The sequence below is a fragment of the Centruroides sculpturatus genome, unplaced genomic scaffold, assembly GCF_000671375.1.
Source record: "Centruroides sculpturatus isolate CEXI.00-Female unplaced genomic scaffold, Cexi_2.0 scaffold391, whole genome shotgun sequence".
NCBI classification, from domain to species: domain Eukaryota; kingdom Metazoa; phylum Arthropoda; class Arachnida; order Scorpiones; family Buthidae; genus Centruroides; species Centruroides sculpturatus.
The window spans coordinates 104867-126829 of NW_019384657.1; the positions used below are offsets into that span (position 1 = coordinate 104867).

At 29.1% G+C, this 21963-nt stretch overlaps 1 protein-coding gene across 1 annotated transcript in view; it reads right to left on the reverse strand.

Annotated features, from left to right (window-relative positions):
* Positions 1–4707: 4707 nt before the first annotated feature.
* The window catches only part of LOC111626466 (protogenin-like), a 193920-nt gene continuing 176664 nt past the window's right edge, over positions 4708–21963 (reverse strand). Inside the window, exons 21-24 of the mRNA XM_023369842.1 lie at positions 17131–17229; positions 15676–15880; positions 14179–14301; positions 4708–10078 (exon numbers count right to left, since the gene is read on the reverse strand). Coding sequence (XP_023225610.1) covers positions 9518–10078; positions 14179–14301; positions 15676–15880; positions 17131–17229 — 988 coding nt within the window. The 3' untranslated portion in view covers positions 4708–9517. The remainder of the gene's footprint in view (positions 10079–14178; positions 14302–15675; positions 15881–17130; positions 17230–21963) is intronic.

The following is a 21963-nucleotide window of genomic DNA, read 5'->3' on the forward strand; positions in this document are numbered from 1 at the left end:
TTTGTGAAGGAACTGGACAGGATGCCTACCGGGTCAGGTAGGTTAAATAAATATCAGATGTTTTTAAAAATTATCAGTTAAAGTCATGTAAAAGTCAGGTTATTTTAAGTAGTTTTTAAAGCATTTGTGAATGAGTACATTTTCACGGTGGCTTGTGATGACACAAGAGGAATCTTGTTAGCAATTCAATGCACAGAAAAACAGGGTAATCAGACTAAATCTGCGCTGTATTTCTGAAGGGAAGTTGAGTAGGTTGTATAGAAAAAAAGGATCAAGCAGGAAGCAGGAAAGCAGATGAAAAGAAAGATATCTTATAAGACAGAAAATAGAAGACTCCTTTTACAGTAGAAGAAACAAAGCTATTGCAGAAGTTGTCAGACTAGATGAAGAAATCACTACGATAAGATTGGCCATAGTAAATAATATATTAAAACTTTAGAAAATATAGTAATTTGCAAAGTTATGACTTTTGTAGTATATTTTTTTCTTCAGTGTAATAAAGAAAATATCAAAGATACAATTGACTCAATAATCATAAAAGCAAGTAAGAAGTTTGGTGTACTAAGTTATTTGAAAGTAGTTTAATAGATTCATGGATTTCCGTTTTATGAATTCCATGACATTAGTAGATTTATATATTTCACCTTTGTATGTGCACAATGGATAATGGTCAGGTGAAACTGACAAAAGTAGTCTATGTAAATATCATATATTAAGAAGTTTTAAAGAAACGTTTTTTTTTTTTTAACCTAAATGCACTAAAAAGTAAAAATAAATTTCCTTTAGCTTTCACAGTACTCTTGTTATTAGGCGACCACAAACAAAAACGTGGGGCGCTCATGGGAAACAGTTAAAAATTGATAGAATATTTAACTAAGAATATTTCTAAATATGAACGCCCCACGATATTAATTTTGGTCGCCTAATACCAAGAATACTGTGAAAGCTGAAGAAAATTTTGTTTTACTTTTAAGTGCTTTTATGTGAATAAAAAGAGTCTTTAAAAATTTTTAATATTTATTTTGAATACTGAATAATCGAAATTCTTCTTGTTCTAGCACTTAATTGGGAAGTGGTGAAAAATTCAGTTACAAGATTTTATACACATAGTACGAGTAAAAACGGGCGATGATTTACCCTAGGTGAAATGCCATCTGTTATCAGATTTTTACAATTTTAATTTTTCGTTAATTTTTAGCTAATTGATAAAATTGTTTGCAAACTCTAAAGAAGTGTATTGTCGTCGGGATTACAAATCGGCATGCAAAGTTTCAACTAAATTCGGAATTGAATGAAAATTGAGTTACTTGATCTGACGGATAGACAGATTGACAGACCGACAAGTTAATAAAAAGTGTATAAAAATAGACAAGTGTCTAGCACGATAGATCATTAGTTCTAAATTATGCCGCTACGGTGAACAGCGCCAATGATTTGAAACTGGATTTGTTTCAAATTATGAATGCTTTATTCGTAATTTGTATTAGTTAAAACTGAAAATAAATTAAATTTATGGATAGACATCTTGCTTAATGAATTTTTCCATAAAAATAATACTGTAAGATTATGAGATGGAATTATGAATAAAATAAAACATAGAGGGACTTAAAATTTGATATTCTCCCATGACACAAGTGCTATTATTATTATTAGTAATTGAACGTTCTGTAATATGCATAAGTATATAGCTTAAGACTTGAAGATGTTTCGCTTTAATATGTCTATTTAAGCTTTGCTTATATTTCAAATTACACTCACCTCATTCCATTTTATGCGACGAACAATCCGCTGTATATTAGCAAAATATTTTCTCACCGCTAACCGAAAACGAAACAGACACAAATCCAGTTCCCGCCATTGACGCTGTTCGCCGTAGCGTCATAATTTAGAACTAATGCTCACTAAGGGGCTAGACGCTTGCTTAAAATAGCTTCTGGTAGACACCCTGCTGTAATGTACCTCGGTGTAACAAAATTTTAACAATCCAAGACATTTTGCCTACACACAGCGACAGTAGAAAGCTTAAAAACACATCTTAGAAATTCCAAGTTAGAAGAACTGAAAAGCCCTGGTTTGTTAAACATCCAAAGAGATAATAAATGTCTCTAGGGAGGAAGTTGTGGATAAATTTGCCAATTCAGATAGTTTAATCAAACAGTATATTTATATAACTTTTGTACTAGTTCAGTTTCTTTTTGGTCTACTGTATTGAGTTACTATATGTATCTATATTATAAAAATTAATAAACTATATTATGAAAAAATAGAGTTTATTAATTTCCCATTCTTTTAAAACTCCTGTGCACGGCTTGTATGCACTGCAGTATAATTCATTTTACAAATCTTGACCGAGTGATGAGCGGTAGCCTACTGGAGAAGTATTATAAAAGTTTTATAAAAATAATTTATTCCGGTGACTGCTCATAACAATACGAATTTTAAAAAAGATTTCTGATTACAATTCAAATCCTTCAGACTTTAATTGTATAACAGTATACTCTTATTTTGTACCAAGTATTTTATGTCACCGAAGTTTTTGATTATCTCAGGTACTCTCGCGGTTCACCATTACTTTGAATAATCGGGAATCTATTGTAGTAACATTTGTTCATTACAATTTGGATTAATCTGGCCTGCAATGTGATCAGACAGTATAATGAAGGATGCGAAATAAAATTACACTTGAATTATCCGGGGAAAATATTACTATTTTATATGTTATTTTACGAAGAATCTATTAATATTTAAGTTTTTTCCCATGCCACGATGCGTATAGAAAAAAGACCAAGTTAGTGTATTCACGGAAAGGCCAAAAATGAAAACATATTAATAAAAACAAGTCATTTATTTTAGACAAAGATGATAATTCAAAATTTATTTAGTCCATATAAATTTCATATCTGATCTGATGGGCTTAGAATATCCAATATTTAAATTAAATTACGACACGATATGGCCAAGGCTAGCTCAGACCCCGCACTTTCAAATTTCCAAGAAAATTTGATTTAAAAAATTATTTTTTTCAAATATTTTGCACCGCTACTAACAACTTTTTCCAGTAGCCGGCAAAACCTTCAGCCAGCCCTGAATACCACTGACGTTAAAATTCATAGTCTAACGTGATGCATTTCTTCGAGTGTTAAGTTGTGGCCTAACAAATCTCTTCTTTTGTGTTACATTGTGGATACGTAATGCGAAAGACGTGAGAATTTTTTACACGAAATAGCATTTTTGATCATTTCCAAAAATCCATTTCGTTACATTACTTTGGCAATAATTATAAATTTATTAATTTTTATTTATAGAAGTAAATGTTCTTAAAACGCATCATGATTACTTTAAATAATGAAAATTTTATATTATAAAATTCAAACTGTCCAACTTAAATATAATAAAACGTCTTCATCGATTAATTAAATAATTTTCAAAGTTGTGTTAAGGCATAAAATTATTATTAGTATTATAAATATTTAAAATAAACTATTAAAACAGTTATAAAAAGTGAGCAGTGTTCTTATGTTAAATGAGATATTAAAATAATTAAAAACTGCAAAGACAATTGGTTTTTTAGTGGATGGAGTCTTTATTATATAAGGACAAAAACTTCCACAGAGATTTCAAAGACAATTTTGTCATGTTCTAGTGTTACAAAAAGTTTGAAAAGATGACAATAATTATGAATGAATTGATCATTATACATACTTACTACAATTTATGTAATTTAATATACTGTATAAAAAAATAATCATTAGATTCCAATAAAGCTGGAAAAATTTGTGTGCCACTTGCCAGGGGAATGAATGGTATTGAGTGACTGCTAGTAGCATCCAATGATTTTCAAAATGGTAATTTGGATGGAGAAAATATACTGATTCTTTTAAGACAGCTTAAATTTGAAGGCAAACTTGATGAATAGTTTATGCACAGATGACACTTATGAGAAAAATTACATCCAAACAATTGTTTCAAAATATAAAGACTGTTTTCAAATAAGGCCATATTTTGGATTCATTCCAACAGCAAGTAGTTTAACAGATTGTCTAATCATGTTTGAATTTTTACAGGTGAATAAAGATATACAAATGGAAGTCATGTGTGAATATTCACTTTAATGCCATTTAAAAATTCCAAAGAAAACCAGAAAGAGTAATTACATAAAATTGAATATTTGTTCAATTTCAGTCTGTATAAAAACATCAATTTATTATCCATGATTTAAACGATTATAAATATTTTCCTAGATAAATTTGATTATATTTATTATATTAAATTGTTTTAAAAGATTTTTCTGTATTTGAAATATTAAGTTATCTTCCTTTAAAAAATTCTGTTCTATGGTCTTAAAAAATGGCATATAAAGTAAATTATACAAAATATGTAATGCAAAAACTAATTTTCTTAAAAATGAAAATTATAATTTTTTTTATATAATAACCAGAAAACATTCCCTGGCAAATGGCATAATTCCATTTGGTACCAGGAGGATACTGAGGTAGTTATTAAAAAAACCCAACCACTTAATTAAGAAAGTGGTATTTATATTTAATAACAAACAAAATTTAACTAATAAATCATCACATAAAAGAATTTAGTCATACAGAAAGAAACATTTGCTGCAACATAAAAAGTTATATAATGATAGTTTTATGCAATGCAATTTTATTTTGAGCTTCAAACCAATGAGGATATTTTATAAATGAATAAAAATATATATATTTGTGTATTTGTAAACATATAATAAGCACCAGAATGCAATTTATGTCGTTTTGTCGAGCAACTTGGCTTTAGTTTCATCCAGATACTGCATATTTGCATGCATTTAAATACAATACTTTAAAATCCGAATGTAATTCTATCAATACTACAGTTCCATTTTTTAAAATATTCTTATGTCAATTATAAAAATTCATAAAACTATGTCAGGAAGAAATAATTTAAAATTTTTTGTTTCAAATGTATAATAACCAAAATCAATATGAACATAAGATTGAATATATTTATATATATTTATATACATAGATATCAGTTTATTTGCAAACTATAATACTAAACACTAGTAAATAATTTTTTCTGGAAATAATATCCACTTAGAAATTGGAAAAGCTTTTAAATATATATATTAGATATTATTGTGAAGACTTTTTACTGATACTTACATCTGGAAGTTCTAAACTTTTCACATGAACAATCCTACGCTGCTTCAATTTAGTCAAGCAGCACACTACTTTGTACTGTTTAGAAATTTCATTATGTGAATATGGGGAGAGGAAACAGGCAGAATGTGAGATAAAGTGGAATGACATACAAAATTAGACTGCATAAGAATGTGATTTTACATATATTTACATTGTGAAAATGTCTGACAAGGCATTGGATGATGAACTGTTACATCTTGACAGCAACCACTTACAGAAATCAATGTGTTACACATTATATGGCTCAGTCTCAATGTACACAATAAAATATTGGAGTTATGGATACAAACAGCAATGATTACCATTATTTGAGCATACATTACTTTTCATTCAGAATTAGTAACATAAGCTATTATGTGCAATAGTTGAAACATACAAAGAAATTAGCATGTATTAAACTTGTAGCCTAAGGTTAGAGGACAAAACTGTTGGACATTACCATAACACAAAATATGTACTATAGAATCATTGGATATTATATACATCGCCAATGCCCATGTGTCTACGATACACATCAACCCAAGTTCGACATATTAATTACACAAGAATGGTAACAGCCAAGAGGGGGATTTATTTATTTATTCACAGCTCCCTGAGTATAAAACCCTCTAGGCTTACACCGATAGTACAAAAATAATGAGGTAGGTCAAAAAAATTTCCCACTGCCCTAAAAAAACCCTCACTGGGCTCTACTCAAATCATTCCTTCCCTTCAACCTTTAAAAGTGAAAGAAATAGGCCAATCATATACTACCCTACCCACACTGTGCTTATGATAAGTTGATCAGCAAGAGACTATTTGCAGACTCATCTTCAACTCTCTTCTTTTTTAACATTTTTGTACTTAAAACATTGTTTTATTATCAATTCAGAATTACTTTGTACATCTGAATTAATACTGAAAACACATTTATGATCCAATATCTTCTCCTTAATCTTTATTTTTTTTCTTTTTTCTTAAATTTTCTTCTACTCCATGGAATCTTGCTGTAAAGGCACTAGGAAATAAGGTGTGAAAGGGTGAATATGAGAGACCATTACACTTACAGCAACTTTTAAAGAAAAAACAAACACTGCTCTTATTTTTCAATATACCCAATTCTAAAAGCAGACCATTCTGGATATGGAACAGCACATACTGAGAATGTTACCAAAGCAAAGAATGTAGAAAAATTTTGTGCTATGCAGCAAAACTTCTGTGAATATATATCCTCTATCAGTTTGGTCTTAATTGCTAATGACAATCTACTGCATGTTTATTGTTAACTTTCCACATCCACATTAATAGCATCATAATGCTATCTGCTATTACTATTGTATTTATGTTGTATCTTTTGTAGGATATAAATCTAATATTTACTAGAATTATCCAAAATATCTGCAACTTAGTTACTTCCTTTACCTAAAAGTGATACTAAACATTTAATTGGACATTGTTTATTGATGAAATGGTGTCACAGAAAGCTTTTTTTAAAATTTACACAAGGTGAATTTTACCATCATCCAAATTACAAAGAAAGAAGAAATCTCTATCCTTCAGGCTACTTTTAGGCAACATACATTCTTTAATACAGACATTAGCCACTTCACACCCATTTTTACTATAATATATTCTTTACAGTAGAAAATTAATAAAATTATTTCTTATTACCTTTTTTTTAAATGCCATAAAAAAGTAAGAAGAAATAAAATTGTACAAAAGCTAGAATATCAAAACGTTTACTATTAATTCTAATTCTTAAGATAGTGTTATTCAACATTATCTACTGTTTGCAAAGGTGGTGCTTATGTTGGCACAATAAAAGAATTCTATATTAAAGATAATGCAAAACTTATTTTTATATTTAAAATATTTTTTTTAATTCAAACTAGTTAAAACGATCTTTTCCTGATATCTGACTAACAACTAAACGTGATAACTTGAATATAAATAAAAAATTAGGAAATGAATTCATTAATTACTCTTCTACATTTAACGTACACTCTATGCATCAATAATACACCACATTTATCTGCATAGCACAGTTTTTAATTGACATATTAATATTTCTTTACTTTTTCTTTAATCTAAACATTGCATAATATACAGTGCAGTGCTCCACTATCCATATCTTATAAATGGTTTCTAAATGAATACATCTAGCCACAATGTACAATTTATCAAACAAAAGCATTGTCGGTATTTTCTTTTCATATCTGAAATTACCACAAAAAATGTCCCAATTTATCAAACCTAGCTATGTAATATCAGAGATTAAAAAAAAAGTGCTAATCAGAGAAGAACATTTATTGATGAAACATAAGAATGAGGTAGAAACAAACAGAAGTATATCCCTGATATTTTAACATACATGTATGGCTTTAAAAGAAACAATAAACTTTAGATTATTGAAGAAATTAACAGTGAACTTTTCTGCCATCGATAAAAATGATGTTGTCTATATTGACATAGAATCATTATTACTTAACAGTTTTTTAAGATATAAATACTGTAAAATAAAAATACTAACTGTAAAAAGAACAAAGAATACTTTTTATGATAGAACAGACAATAATTTTTATCAGTAGAAGAAAATCAAAAAACAATCTAATAATATCACTAAACAACTGAAGCTGAATGATGATAATACTTTTTAATATATTCTTTATCATTTTTATTTATTAAAATTACCAAAAATAAAAGAAAGCAAAGTTTGTTATATTAACAAAAGCAACAATATAAGCAACAATATACTAATTGGCACAGATAAATATTTCGACAATGTTGAGCTGATCCAGAACAATATAAACTGGAGCATCATGCAAACTTTGGAACTAATAATTCATCTTTTTTCTGCTGCTGTTTATCCTCAATAACATCAGCAGCTGATTAAGAACACTGGCACACAATTTAGGAACTGCCAATTTACCTACTGTTTCTAATTCAGCAGGTTTTCATTATATAACAAGAAGTGCCAAATAAGAGCGCGGGTTAAAATTTATTTTAGAGTTTTTTTTTTTCTGGTTTTTAATTTTGAGTCTGTTTTCTAATAAATAAGAAAGGAAAAAGAGTAATGATAAGAGATAAGTAAAAGAGGAAATGTGAATAATATTTAGAAACTAAAGAAGAAACATAGAAGAATATGTTAGAAATTAAATGTTTGTGCAAATGAATACGAGATTCTTTTCTTAATAAATGTATATTTTGACTTAAGAAATAAAATTGGCACAAAGGAATTTTATGTTTAAGATAGAGAAAACAAATATAATAAATCCTTAATTATCCATTCAGCATTAAATCATTATATTATTTCCATGTCATATGGTTTTAGAATAAAAATTTATTCTATTTTCAACATATTCTGAATGTTATCATTTGAACTTTGGAATGACATATTTTGCAAAATTCTAATTTTTAAAAATTACCAGTAATCAACTAAATAACTGAGTTTCAACTGTGAAAAATATCTATGTGTTATCTACTGTACATTTACTTAAAATTTTTTAATGAAAAACTATATAAAATTAAGAGTGCATTGCATAATTTTTTTAACAAAAGACTGAGTGCAAATACAATACATAAAATAATATGAGAAACTTTTTACATCATGTACAATATGCTTTGTTAAAAACCAATTAATTGGATTTAATTGAAATGGAAATTTTCTTCTTTCTATTAATAGTTTAAGCTACAAACAAAAAGATAGCTTTACTACTAACCTTATTATCAAGTACATCTCCTTCCCCTTCATGTACTGTATTTTTAAATATAAGTTTCTTAAATCATAATTCACAGATATTTTATTATTTAATTTTCATATAAAGGATTGTGGAATGTAACCAAGTAATGCTGAAATTCCACAAACAGAATATTGTCCTTTTCTGTTATGTTCTATTCATCTGTACCAATATAGGACCATAATGACATCAATTATTCATTTCCCTGAGTATCAAAACAAAAGCTGCTTCTTTAAAATTCACAGTCAGATTTCATACAGCAGTTCAGAAGCATAAAATTCAATATAATAATATGTGTAGTATGCCTTGTAAGATGGTGTTACTCAATCAAATTCAAATTTTCTTCTTTCTGTAAATCTTGAAAATGAATATCGTTGTGAAAACAACTATCTGGCAATTCTTGTTATTACTATTTATAGGATAAGGAAAAAATCATATATAGAGTCAGATAGTAAAAATGTATTAATGACATAAACGCATGTACATCTTTACTAACATAAATATAAAACAGCTTGTAAAAAATACCCGCTTCTATCAAAAAAGACCTGATCTGAATAATAAGGGAGAGGTGTCTGTCTCTCTTTGTAGGCCAATATCAGATTATTTTTACATTAGGAGAATGCTGCCAGTGGGAGTGACTGAGTGAGGATACTTTGGCTGTAGTGTGGAAGCAGATGACTTACAATTATCTGCAGATTCTGGATCAGTAGAAGACTGCATTTCACTGAAATCGTTCATAGCACAAACAGATGAGGAGTCATATATATTTGGTGCAGGGGAGGGAGCATGTACTTGAGGTTTGTTGCTACTATTATTTTTTTCATCTGTATCTTCTGCTTGGCAATGAGATGATGTGAGAGATGTGAGACTCTGAGTGTGGGATCTCATTTCTGAGTTAGTTTTGGAATTTGTCTCTTTGTGATTAATGGAATTATTTTCATGTTGTGTTGATGTTTCAGCTTCCAATACTATATTGTCTTTATTTATAGATTTATTCTGTTGATGATTTGTTTGCAGTTTGGAATTTATATCATCAACTTGGTGAGAATTAGAAGCCTGTATTTCATTTATATCATTCCAATCTTCAGAATCCCAGCAATCTTTTACTGTATAACGAAGACGATTTTTAGAGACTGGAAGGCACATATCATTTTCTTCTGATTCATTCTATATAAAATATATTGATATTGAATATTTATTTATTTTTAATTAAAAGTTTGTATATAATAATAAGAAATTAAATTCCATTAATTAATGAATTTATATAATAATTAAATAAAAATTTTAAAGTGGCTATTTATACATACAGTATGTACAGTATACACAATTGGCTATTTATATATATGATAGGTATACTCAATTGGCTATTTAACCCTTTTAAAGACATGATGTAAAGATGACAGTTTTAATGTTATTTATAATTTAGGATATCCTAAATTTCTATTATTGATATCCTAATTATGATATTTATTATTAGAAATGAGAATTAAAAATAATGGCATTGAAGAAAATCTTGATAGCAAAATATCAAAATTTTACAATACATCGATGAAAACATATTCTTGTTCATTTTGGAATTCTTTTAGTGCACCATGTCGTCATATTCTTATGATAAGAAAATATAATAATTTGGACATACTGTATTTTCAAAAACTTCTTTCATGCAAGATATATTATTTCAATTGAAAATGCACTAAGTATGGATACAGATGATGTAAATGTAGATATCGATGATCATATTGAAGATGAAACTTTTACTGATGATTTTGATTGTCCCAACAAAATATTATCAGATAGGGAAAAATTTAATACAGTACTGGCAATAACTAAAAATATTGTGGATATTTTGTCTAATTATGGAATGCAAACCTTCAATAAATATGTAGAGGAATTAAAAGTAATAGAAAGCAATGCAAAAAATGGAATTTCTCTTTTTGAACATAAAAATAGTGGGCTTAGTACAATTGAACCAGAAGAATCTGAAGAACAAATTTGGTCTAATAACAAGCCCTGTTCAAATCGATCAAATAGGAACTTAAAATTCAAAACTAAAATTAAATCCAAAGGACGTCCGAAGATAAAGACTAAGCAGACCACTTTTTACAAAAAAAAAAAAAAAAAATTAAAATACAGAATAAAAAATAATATATTTATTTTACTTTATTGGTATACCTGCCAATCTATTTTAAATTTCATTACCTATATTTCACTGATTTAATGATACTTCATAGTTTATTGATTACTTTATTGAACAACATTGTAACTGAACTTTAATAAATAAAACTATAATTATTTATAATTGTGTAGTTATTATCAAAATATTAATTGTAATAACAGCGTATACAGCCAGTATCTGGCCGGAATATAGGAACATACAGTCAGTATGTATAAATAGCCAATTGAATATACATACTGTATGTATAAATAGCCACGTCTTAAAAATTATTCTATTAAAAAGAAAACAAAAGATATTTTCCTTGTTATTACTGAGAAATATAAATACAGTAAGTATAATATCTTTATAATTTTTAATTCTTAAAAAACTAAATTACAAAAGTTTTTAAGCATATGAAAGTTAAATACAGTATATTCTAGGTAATAAACGTAAGAAAAAAACAACAACAGAAATTATATATAATAGTATGTATTAGTATGTATATTCTTTAATGTATATAAAAATTCTACTTATGCAAATTTAGATAAGTGTTAAATGTTAAAAAGTAAATAAATTATTTGGGAATGAATTATATATATATATATATATATATATGTCTTTTAAAAAATTTTATGAAACTGAAACTAATAGTAATAATGCTAACAGACAAAAAGGATATTACAGAATAAAATTATCAATATTTGCATGATTATTTTCAAAAATTCAAACAAAGTACAATGGAGCACTGTTTACACATCACTCAGGAACTGATGAAATTTAACACAGGATAAATAAAATAATTAACACTGCACAGCGATTTTACAAGATTTTAAATTATACAAAGTGTAACCAAAGGTACATCTATATATCGTTTGTGTACTCATTGTTTTTTATGTAAGTTCTCTACTGTAATAGATAAAAAATATATATTGTATTATAGTTGATTGAAGGGGCAAAGCCCGAAACGAGTACAAAACAATGTACTGTATCAACTCAACCAATAAAGATATTTGATGGAAAAACTTGCCATGTGTCTTAGGAATACAACACAATACTAGTGTTTACTATGCCAGAATGAAATAAACTTGCTTAGTTAAAGGAACATTCTTATTAACTCTCTTGCTGTTGCAAGGTACTGCAAATATGTATTTCCCCTATATTGTGATTGCTTCACACCCATTGCAAATAATCTTCCTCTATAAGAGACAATATACTTTGTGTGATCAATTTTATGCCATTTAATTCTTGAAATGTGAAGAGATGACTATGAGAATGGAATAAAGAATGTGTTCTAGAAATTCTATGTATGTTTTATAAAAAATACTGCAATATCCACTATTGTCAACATAGAGTAAATGATGTATAAATGAAACTCAATGAATTTAGATGCACAAACAAAATAATATTAAATAAAATCGCTGCAAGTTATGAAGAATATGAAGAAAAATACTTCACTATTGAAAGAAATAGGAATGTTTTAAAACCAACCGAGATAGATGTTTAAATGAGAAACATAAATAGTACTCCACAGTATTCATTAAAAAATGGAAAAATAATATTTCTAATATCACAGAAATTTTTTTAATTAAAGATTTACAATAAGTGATATTAATCATAAATATTGAAAAAGATAGAAAAAATCCTACATTAAAAATTATTTGTTTTAATATTAACATATTTTTAAATTAACAAGTAACATCACCCAACTACCAGGTCAAACCTATGGTAATCTTTATATGTTTTGGTCCATCTACTGAGTTGATTTTTTTTTACCTTTAAATTTGTGCAATTATGCAATCTGTGGGCTCTACAGAGAAACAGAGTATGAATATGGCAAAATTTTAAAAATTATGTTCAAACAAAGACTTATAAAATGTTAAGAATAAACCAAACTGTCTTTTAATATTAAAGTTATTTACTTAAAAATATTTTAAGTACTAACAAGTACTTTCATCATTTCAAAACATTATCTTTAGGCGAAGCTTTTTATATAAGTTATGAAGTGAAGCATCTTGAATCAATAACACTTTAAATGGATTACTTTATGAGCTAGTGGGGTTATCATGCTCCAAATAGCACTACATAACAGTAGGAGAAACGATATTTTGTGAATAAATAAGTTGTTTATTAGGCATACATTTACCTTAAACTAGCATAAGATATTTCCTACAATTATCATATGCTTATAAGATTTACATGTGCAGATATGCAGAGAAAAACCATCAAAACAACACTGAAACCAGCTACAGTAAAAGATCTTCGCAATAATGCATTTTGCTGAAGTATTGATTATAATACAATAGAGCCTTGCACAACTCACAAATGATGAAAGTACCATCAGAATACCTCCCTATTACTGACACTAATCTTGAAGCAAAAGTCAACAGGGTATTGGAAAGACTGTCACTCCTGTAAAATTGCACTTTTGAACCATGCAAACTTAAACCAAAGTAACAATATAAATACGCAAGGGTGAGAAAAACTGATGATGAATAAGTGATTGGATTTTCAAGATTGTATTTCTGTGATGCAAGTGAATGTTGAGGTTATAAAGTAATACACAGTCAGGAAATTTCTAGATAAAGTTTTTCCATATTCAAAGGAAGAAAACACCAAAGACTATACTATATCTGTAGTTCATTCAACTTCATTTAATAAAATAACTCTTCTCTTATTCCTTCTAAGGTAATGGCTTTTGAGGCATCCCGTGAATCTGTGATGCCTCCACTACTAACTCGTTTTAATTAAGTAACTCACATAAAGTACTATTAATTTATGCAAAATGAATCACTATCATATTTTTGTTTGAACACAATTTTCAAAATTTGTTACAATTATATTCTGTTGCCCTATAGTGTTCACAAGGATGTATCGTGAAAAGTTTCAAAGTCAAAAAATATAACTCAATAAAGAGACCAAAATAAGTTATGACACAGCGTGAACAAAGTGGCCCTTGCACCAATAAAAGTCAACTATCCATCTATCCATCCAAAATGTGCAAAACTAATCATAGCTTTTGACTTCATGATTGGATAATAATGTTAACAAAATACAAATTTTTTATTTCACCATTAAAAGTAAATACATAAATAAAATAGCAGATTATAAATACCTGAGAACTTTCTGGAATAATTTCTGAAATTTTTGCATTACTATCAACCCCATTCTGATATGCAAGCAGAGGATGGGTAATACCATTGCTACCACCATTGCAAATGGTAGTAGGATATCCTCCCTAAATAATATATGTCAACTTTTTATTAAATTCTGAATTTGCAAAGCATGAAGTTTAAGAATAAGAAACAATAATAAGTAATTTTTCAAAAGTAAAAATAATCCATGAAACTATGATTAAAAAAGAATTCATTTTTTCTTAAATTGATTCAAATGATTCTAAAAACACATTTTTCAAAACTAAAAAATAATGAACAAAGAATGTAACTATAAATCTCTAATATTTCATGATTAAGGCTATAATAAATATTTAAAACTTTCATACAAAAGATATTTAATTTGATAGAATTTTAAATATTTTTGAATTATATAAAGTTTTCATTAATACTAGCTTTGCTTGCCATAATTTATGTATACTTTAATATTTATATAAAATAAAAGTATGTATGAATTCGTAATTTTGAATTATATTTTTTGTATAACTAAAATTATTAATCCAAAGTTTTGACCTCACTAAGTTACCAGATTGCATTATATCAGACTTTGTTCTTAAATCAAGAATGCCAAATTGTTCCATTGTCTAAGGATTTATATATTTTTATTTTAAAAAGATTCAGCATCTTCAATGTTGCAATACTATCCTATGTTATTGAAGTCAGTATTTTTTCAATACAGTAATACCTCGACTTACGCGAACCCGGAGTTACGCGATTTTCAAATCTCGTCAATTCGTCTTTTGTTTGAGCAGCACGCAGCTCTTGATTACTCACTCCCCCCACACTATTGTTCAGCTTACATGTTCGGATGTGTCGCGCGGAATCAATGCATAGCTACAATTTATTTTGTGTTATTTATTTCTGTGTTTGTTATATCTACGGAGACTCGAGAGACTCTATATGGTGATTTCTTGTAACCATGAATGAATCAAAAGATGTGATAAGATTAATGAGAACATTTATTTGCTTACATAGATATGAATTTGGATTTTACACAAATTGCGAAATTATACCCCGACTTACGCGGTTATCGCTCGGTCCCACCTATCGCGTAAGTTCGGGGTATCACTGTACAATTATTTTTTAATAATAAAATATTAATCAATAATCAAACTAAGTTCCAAATGTGTATCTAATGAAATTTATATATATTTATTTGTTAATTATTATTAAACAATATTGGTTCCTACTGCCATATTAAGACATTTTTAATAAATTCAGGAAAAGTTTACTATGATTAAATTTTTTAGTATTACACTGAAAAAATTAATTATTCTAATATTATTAAATATAATTCTGTTTAGATCTACAAGTTTTCTTTAGTGTTTTGTTTATCTAATAATTAGAGAACATTACACATTTTCAAAATTTTAAAGACATTAAAATTATAAAATTGTTTTATATTAAAATATTTAATAATAGATAAATAAAAATCTTACTTTTGTATCTAAATGGCGTTCTGTGGTGCCATTTGGAAAATGTGACAACATAGGAGTAAAGCAGTCTAATTCTCGCCATTTTGAGCTAATAGCTTGTTTTTCATTTCCATTACAAGAAGCATGACCATTTAATTGTGGAACATGGCCATTTCCACAACATACAGAATATCTATTTCCAGGAGGTGGTGGTGGTGGAGGAAAACATCTATAAATAATACATTAATGATTTTACAAAATATTACAGCAATTTAATTTTATTTAGAGTCATTTTTTACTATTCATTTCACAAAATCTTTTAAGAATATTAATGCAATAAAAATAATTAATATTTTTAACAAAAATTTATTGAAAAATCCTCCTGAAAAATCAGAAAGGTATCAGTTATTATATTATTATTACAGTAGAGCGTCGATTATCCGAATCAATTGGGGTCTGGGGTTGTTCAGAAAAATCGATATTTCGGATAACAGATTATGTACGAAAAAATATATTAATTTATCCCATGTTGAAATTTTTCTCTGTTGCATGTCGCTTCACGTTGAATTTTCGTCAATGTTAAGCCTAACGAAGACTATTGTATCGTTAAAAATTATTTTTTTATTTTGTACAAACAAAATAAATATATTGAAAAATATAAAAACAATAAAAAATTATACTTCAGAAGTTAATTTAGTATCAAAAATGTAAAATATTTGAGTAGCCCAAGACATAGCCAAAGATTGCAGCATCACAGCACTGGCGAAAATTTAAATTTGCCAACTGGAATTCTTTCAGATAATTGACGTTTCGGATAATTGACTTTTGGATAATTGACGCTCTACTGTATTATTATTTAATATGTATATTACTATTATCTAGAGCACAAAATGTACAAATACTAATTATAATTTATTTTTCTCTTTAAATAATTAATTATTCTTGCTAAATCTATTTATTAAAATTTTAATATTTGGTCTAAATATAAACATAAGAGAGGAGCAGTTTTTCATAATTTTTTTCATAATCATCACATCAATTGTGAAATTATTGCAGAATGAAAATTTTAGCTAAATATTATTTTTAAAATCTTATAGTACAGTGGAACTCTGATACAGTGAAAGGCAAGGGAGTACTAGTTTTAGTTCATTGTATCCAAAGTTCATTATAACCATATATCAAAAGAACAATTAAAATGCACTGAAAGATGCAATAGTTCACTCAATATTCAGTAGAACTGCATTTATGAACACTTTTATTGTCCTTTATGACTACCTAATTTTGTACAACTTTAAAAAAAAATCTATAATCAACTTTTATTTGTAATTCTTAATGAGATTTTCATTTAGGGCTTTCTCCAATTGACAAACACTCTTTGAGAATATATCTGCATCTGATTCTTCTTGAAGAATCAGATGCAGATATTTAACCAAGTAAGGTTATATCTAATCTAATATTCTTCTGGAAGTGAAGACTCACTCGAGGTCCGGGTGGTGTAACTGGCAAGTGCACCGCACGGCAAGCGAAGGTTGTGGGTTCAAGCCCCGTCCCGGGCCAGTTCTTTTATTCCAGAAGGTTCTAAAATTAATTTAATAATTTATTTATTTAATTTTAATTATTAATTTACTTAAGAGATGGCGCCTAATGCCTACCTCTAATGACAAATTACTTTATTCTAATAATTTAATTAGCCATATAGTAGCCCGATCGTTTGGCAATTTACATATGCTATTCGGGCTTTAAGTTGTTGTTGTTATTCTTCTTGAAGTTTGACAAGTCCTCACATTCATATTATTTCCGGCACCTTCTTGGCCTCTTCAATATTTGGAATAAGAACAATTGTGTCACACTCAACTCTTTCTTTTTCTTCAACTGTAAAGGCACTTTCTGTAGCAAGATCATTGTCAAAAGTGCAAATGTGACTGAATATAAAAGGATGAAGAATTCTAGGTTAATGAGAAATGTGAGTCATCGAGTGTTAATGTTAGTAACTAATACAGTACTGTACATTCTAGTAAACAACAAATGTTTTCTAGGAAAAGAAGCAGCACATGGTTTACCAGGTGTTTAGGAGTTCACTGGAGGCAGTAGACTGTAATCGAGGTCATTGAAATAGAGGTTGAGAATAATTTAGTTCAATGTAACTGAGCTTCCATTATAACCATGTTCACTATATCCAATGAAAAATGCATTAAAGACATAGTGGATTTGCTGGGACTAGACTGTTCAGTTCAATAAAACCAAGGTTACATTTTGGATATAGTCCAATTAATAATATTTATATATCCAAGTTCATTGAATGCGAGTTCCACTGTATTAAAAAGTGAATTACTATTTTTTCATCTTTAATAATTTCTCAAAATTAGTTGCATTTTCATGTAGGTTTTTACGCTTCTTATTATTAAAATTATTAATAAATAATAAATAGCAATAAGTTATTAATTAATTAAACAAAAACAAAAAAATAATTATTATACTTCAGATTAAATACAATTTTCAAACATTAAAATTTTATTTAGTTGAACATTTTGCTAGAACATTAAAAATTTTGTGATAAAATTATCACAAAATATTTAAACTTCTAGTACACTATCTGTCCAAAAGTATCCAGACACCCTCCTAAAGAAGTGGATCTGGTAGGTGATGGTCTCTGATGTGTAACGGAAAGGTATAAAAGTGTTGGTAGTGGTTTGTCAGGTCATATTTATGCATTTGTGAGACAATGAGGTAAGTCAAAGGAGCTTAGTGACTTTGATCATGGCATTATAGTGGGATGCCACCTTTGTGGAAAATTATTTCGTGAAATTTCGGACATTCTACAGAAACCAAAATCAACTGTGGGTGATGTAATTGTGAAGTGAAAATTTCAAGGCAGTGAAAGTGGAAAAAAATGATGTGGCAGGCCGAACAAAATTAGTGAATGCAGCCGTAGAACTCTGAAAAGGATAGTGAAACAAAATCACACACCCTCGTTGGTTGAAATCACTCAGGAGTTCCAAAGATCATCAGGCATTAGTGTTAGCACCAGGACTGTTCATCAAGAGTTAAAAAACCTGGGATTCCATGGTTGTGCAGTCGCTCACAAGCCAAACATCACTCTCCAGAATGTGAAGCATTGATTGCAATGGTACAAAGCTCACCATCATTGGACTGTGGACATGTGGAAAAGTGTTCTTTGGAGTGATAAATCTCGCTTTACAATCTGGCAGTCCAATGGAGGCATCTGGGTTTGGTGGATTCCCAGCGAGCGCTTCTTATATGACTGCATTGTATCGACTGTAAAGTTTGGTGATGGCAGCATCATGTTGTGGGAGTATTTTTCATGGTTTGGCCTGGGTCCCTTAGTTCCTGTGGTTGGAAACATGAACTCTAAGATGTATGTGGACATTCTGGACAATGCTGCTCTCCCAACTCTATAGCAATATTTTGGGGAAGGCCCATTTCTCTTCCAGCAGGATAACTGCTCCATTCACACATCAAGACTTGCGCAGGCATGGTTTGATGAAATGGGTGTTCAAAACTGGACCGGCCTTCTCAGATCCCTGATCTAAATCCCATAGAACACCTTTGGTACAAATTAGGATGCAGATTACGTAGCCAGCCATATCGACCATTCTCACTGCCAGCACTCACTTCAGCTGTGATGGACGCCTGAAAGTCAATTCCGATGGCCACCTATCAAAAACTAGTGGAAAGTCTCCCCAGATGTATGCAGGCTGTCATTGATGCAAAAGGAGGACCAACATCATATTAATATATGCCTCAGGACTCTCCGAGTTCATACCACTGGGTGTCCAGATATTTTTGACCAGATAATGTTTATGATATTTATTATATTATTTAAAGTTTCAATCATTATTATACATAAAATAAAATATGATCTTAATTCATAATAATAGTTTTATCTCTGTTATAAGGGATTACAGAAAACAGTATTAATTAATTTTTCATTATTAATTAAAATATTAATTGAATTTTTATACAATAAATGTGGGATTTGGGCAAGAAATAAAAAGATGAGAGTTGGCAAGAGTTGAAATGGCGCAAGAAGAGAACGAGACAACTGTTAAGGGAGGTGTGAAAAAGAATAAAAGACATTACAATCATAGAATATCATCGTTCTATTAGTAAGATGGTTTGAAGACAGTTGGAAGATTTAGCTGAATGCTGGAAGATTATTGTTACTTCTAGTTCTCTAGTTCTATCGTTATTCCTACAAATTTTGAGGGCTCAGCTGGAATTTGAACGAACTTCGTAAGAGAACTTTTAGAAAAGCAATAATGGAAGCCAGACAAGATGACTGAGTTAGTGACGCTACAGTGAACAATGAAGAACTATGACTGACTAATCTATTCTATCTAAGGACAATATGATGACAGATGTAAAACATCTTAAGTGTGCTGATTTGAAAATTGAACTAGGACAACGAAAATTGAAAACAACAGGTAGTAAAGATTGAAAATGGCACTTTTGATTGAGAATGCCAGAGATGACAACGTGCAAAATAACAACAATGTTGATGAAAGTAAGGGCGAAGATAGTAATATTATGTGACATAAAAGTGAGTACTCTAAGTCACTGTTTACCTTTAGAAATGTTGATGAATCCCTCGAAACGTTCAGTGGTAACGACATAAAAAAATGTCGTTAAGTGGATCTCCAATTTCGAAGACATGGTGGAAATGTTTAACTGGAATGGCATGCAAAGGATAATTTATGCAAAATGACTACTCAGAGGTTCAGCAAGAATGTACCTAAACTATGAACAATATAATAAATCATGGAGAGCATTAAAAAAAGCTCTTTGTGCTCAGTTTTCTCCAAAACTGAACAGTAGGAAGATTCACAAGCAACTTTTGATGAAGGTGAAGCATCAGAGTGAAACTTATCATGTATTGGATGATTGAAATTTCATCACAAATTACAACTGAGAAAGAATTGGTGATACAATACATGATCGATGGAATTCAGGATGACAAAATAAGTAAAACAGTGCTTTATGGTGCTACTTCTTTCAAAGAATTTTGACAGAAGCTGCAAGTTTATGAAAACATGAAATCAAGTTGAAAGCTAAATGCTAAAATGATGGTGGGATCGAAGAAGCTATATCATGAGATTAAGACTAATAATTCTTATGGGAATGAAAAATGTTGCTATAACTGTGGTGGGAAAAACCATATAAGTAAAAGTTGTCTAGAGAAAGACAAAGAAATGAAATGTTTTAGTTGTAATAATTTTGGTCATATCTCATCTCAATGTCCTCGAAATGCTGAGAAAAGAAGTTATGAAGTAAAAGGAAAAGAATTTAAATCAAAGCTTGTAAAAAAAGTCAAAATAGGGGAAGTGAGCTTTGCGGCACTTATAGATTCAGAAAGTGATATAAATTTGATGAAAGCCGATAATTACATAAAGATGGGCATGCCAAAATTAACTGGTAGTTCACTAGAATTTCATGAGTAAGTGAGCGAAAGAGTTCTACACTGGAAAGTTTTTGGACTGTAGTAAGTGTTGACGGATATCAATTTTCAATCCTCATTCATATGGTTCCTAGTTCATTCCTTGCTTATCAGTTATCTTTCGGAACAGACTTTCTGAAACAAGTTTATATCAGTTTAAAAGAAGGTTGTGTTGAGAAGATTATCAAAGCAAAAAATGCAGAAGTAAACATCTCAGATGTATACAATATCGATGTTGCCTGCGTAGATACTAATGGTGCTGGAGCTGGAGCCATATCAATGATGCAAGATATAGAGGAGAACTTCTAGATTTAATAAAAAAACTACAAAGCAGTTTGAGAACAAGAAACAGGAATCAAAATAAACATTATCTTAAAAAATGATGTTCCAGTTTGTCAACATCCAAGATGGCTATCTGCTAGTGTGAAGGCTGAAGTTAATGAGATGGAAAAATGGTTACACAAAGCATCTGAATAACCCACAGAAGATGAATGAATCAGAAGGGATATACCTGAAAGAGAGTATAAAAAACAGTCTCCAGAAAAATCGGAAGCAATTTTTAAGCAAGAAAATATTCCTGAAAAGACGGATTCTGTTGCAAGTCCTCTTCTAGACCAGGAAACAGAACCAAGTAAAACTGAAGCTGGAAAATAAAGTCAAGTTGAAGAAAATAAACATAATATCGTAGCTAGGCTCAAAAATGCACAAAAAAAAGCTAGTGAATTAATGGAGATAATTAATAAGATAGACATGGAAAAGGCAAATGATTACGAAGTAGAAAGAAAAGTGGGATTCTGTACAATAAAATGGATGGGAAGTCATTAATGGTGGTTCCCTTACAAATGCAAGCCAATATT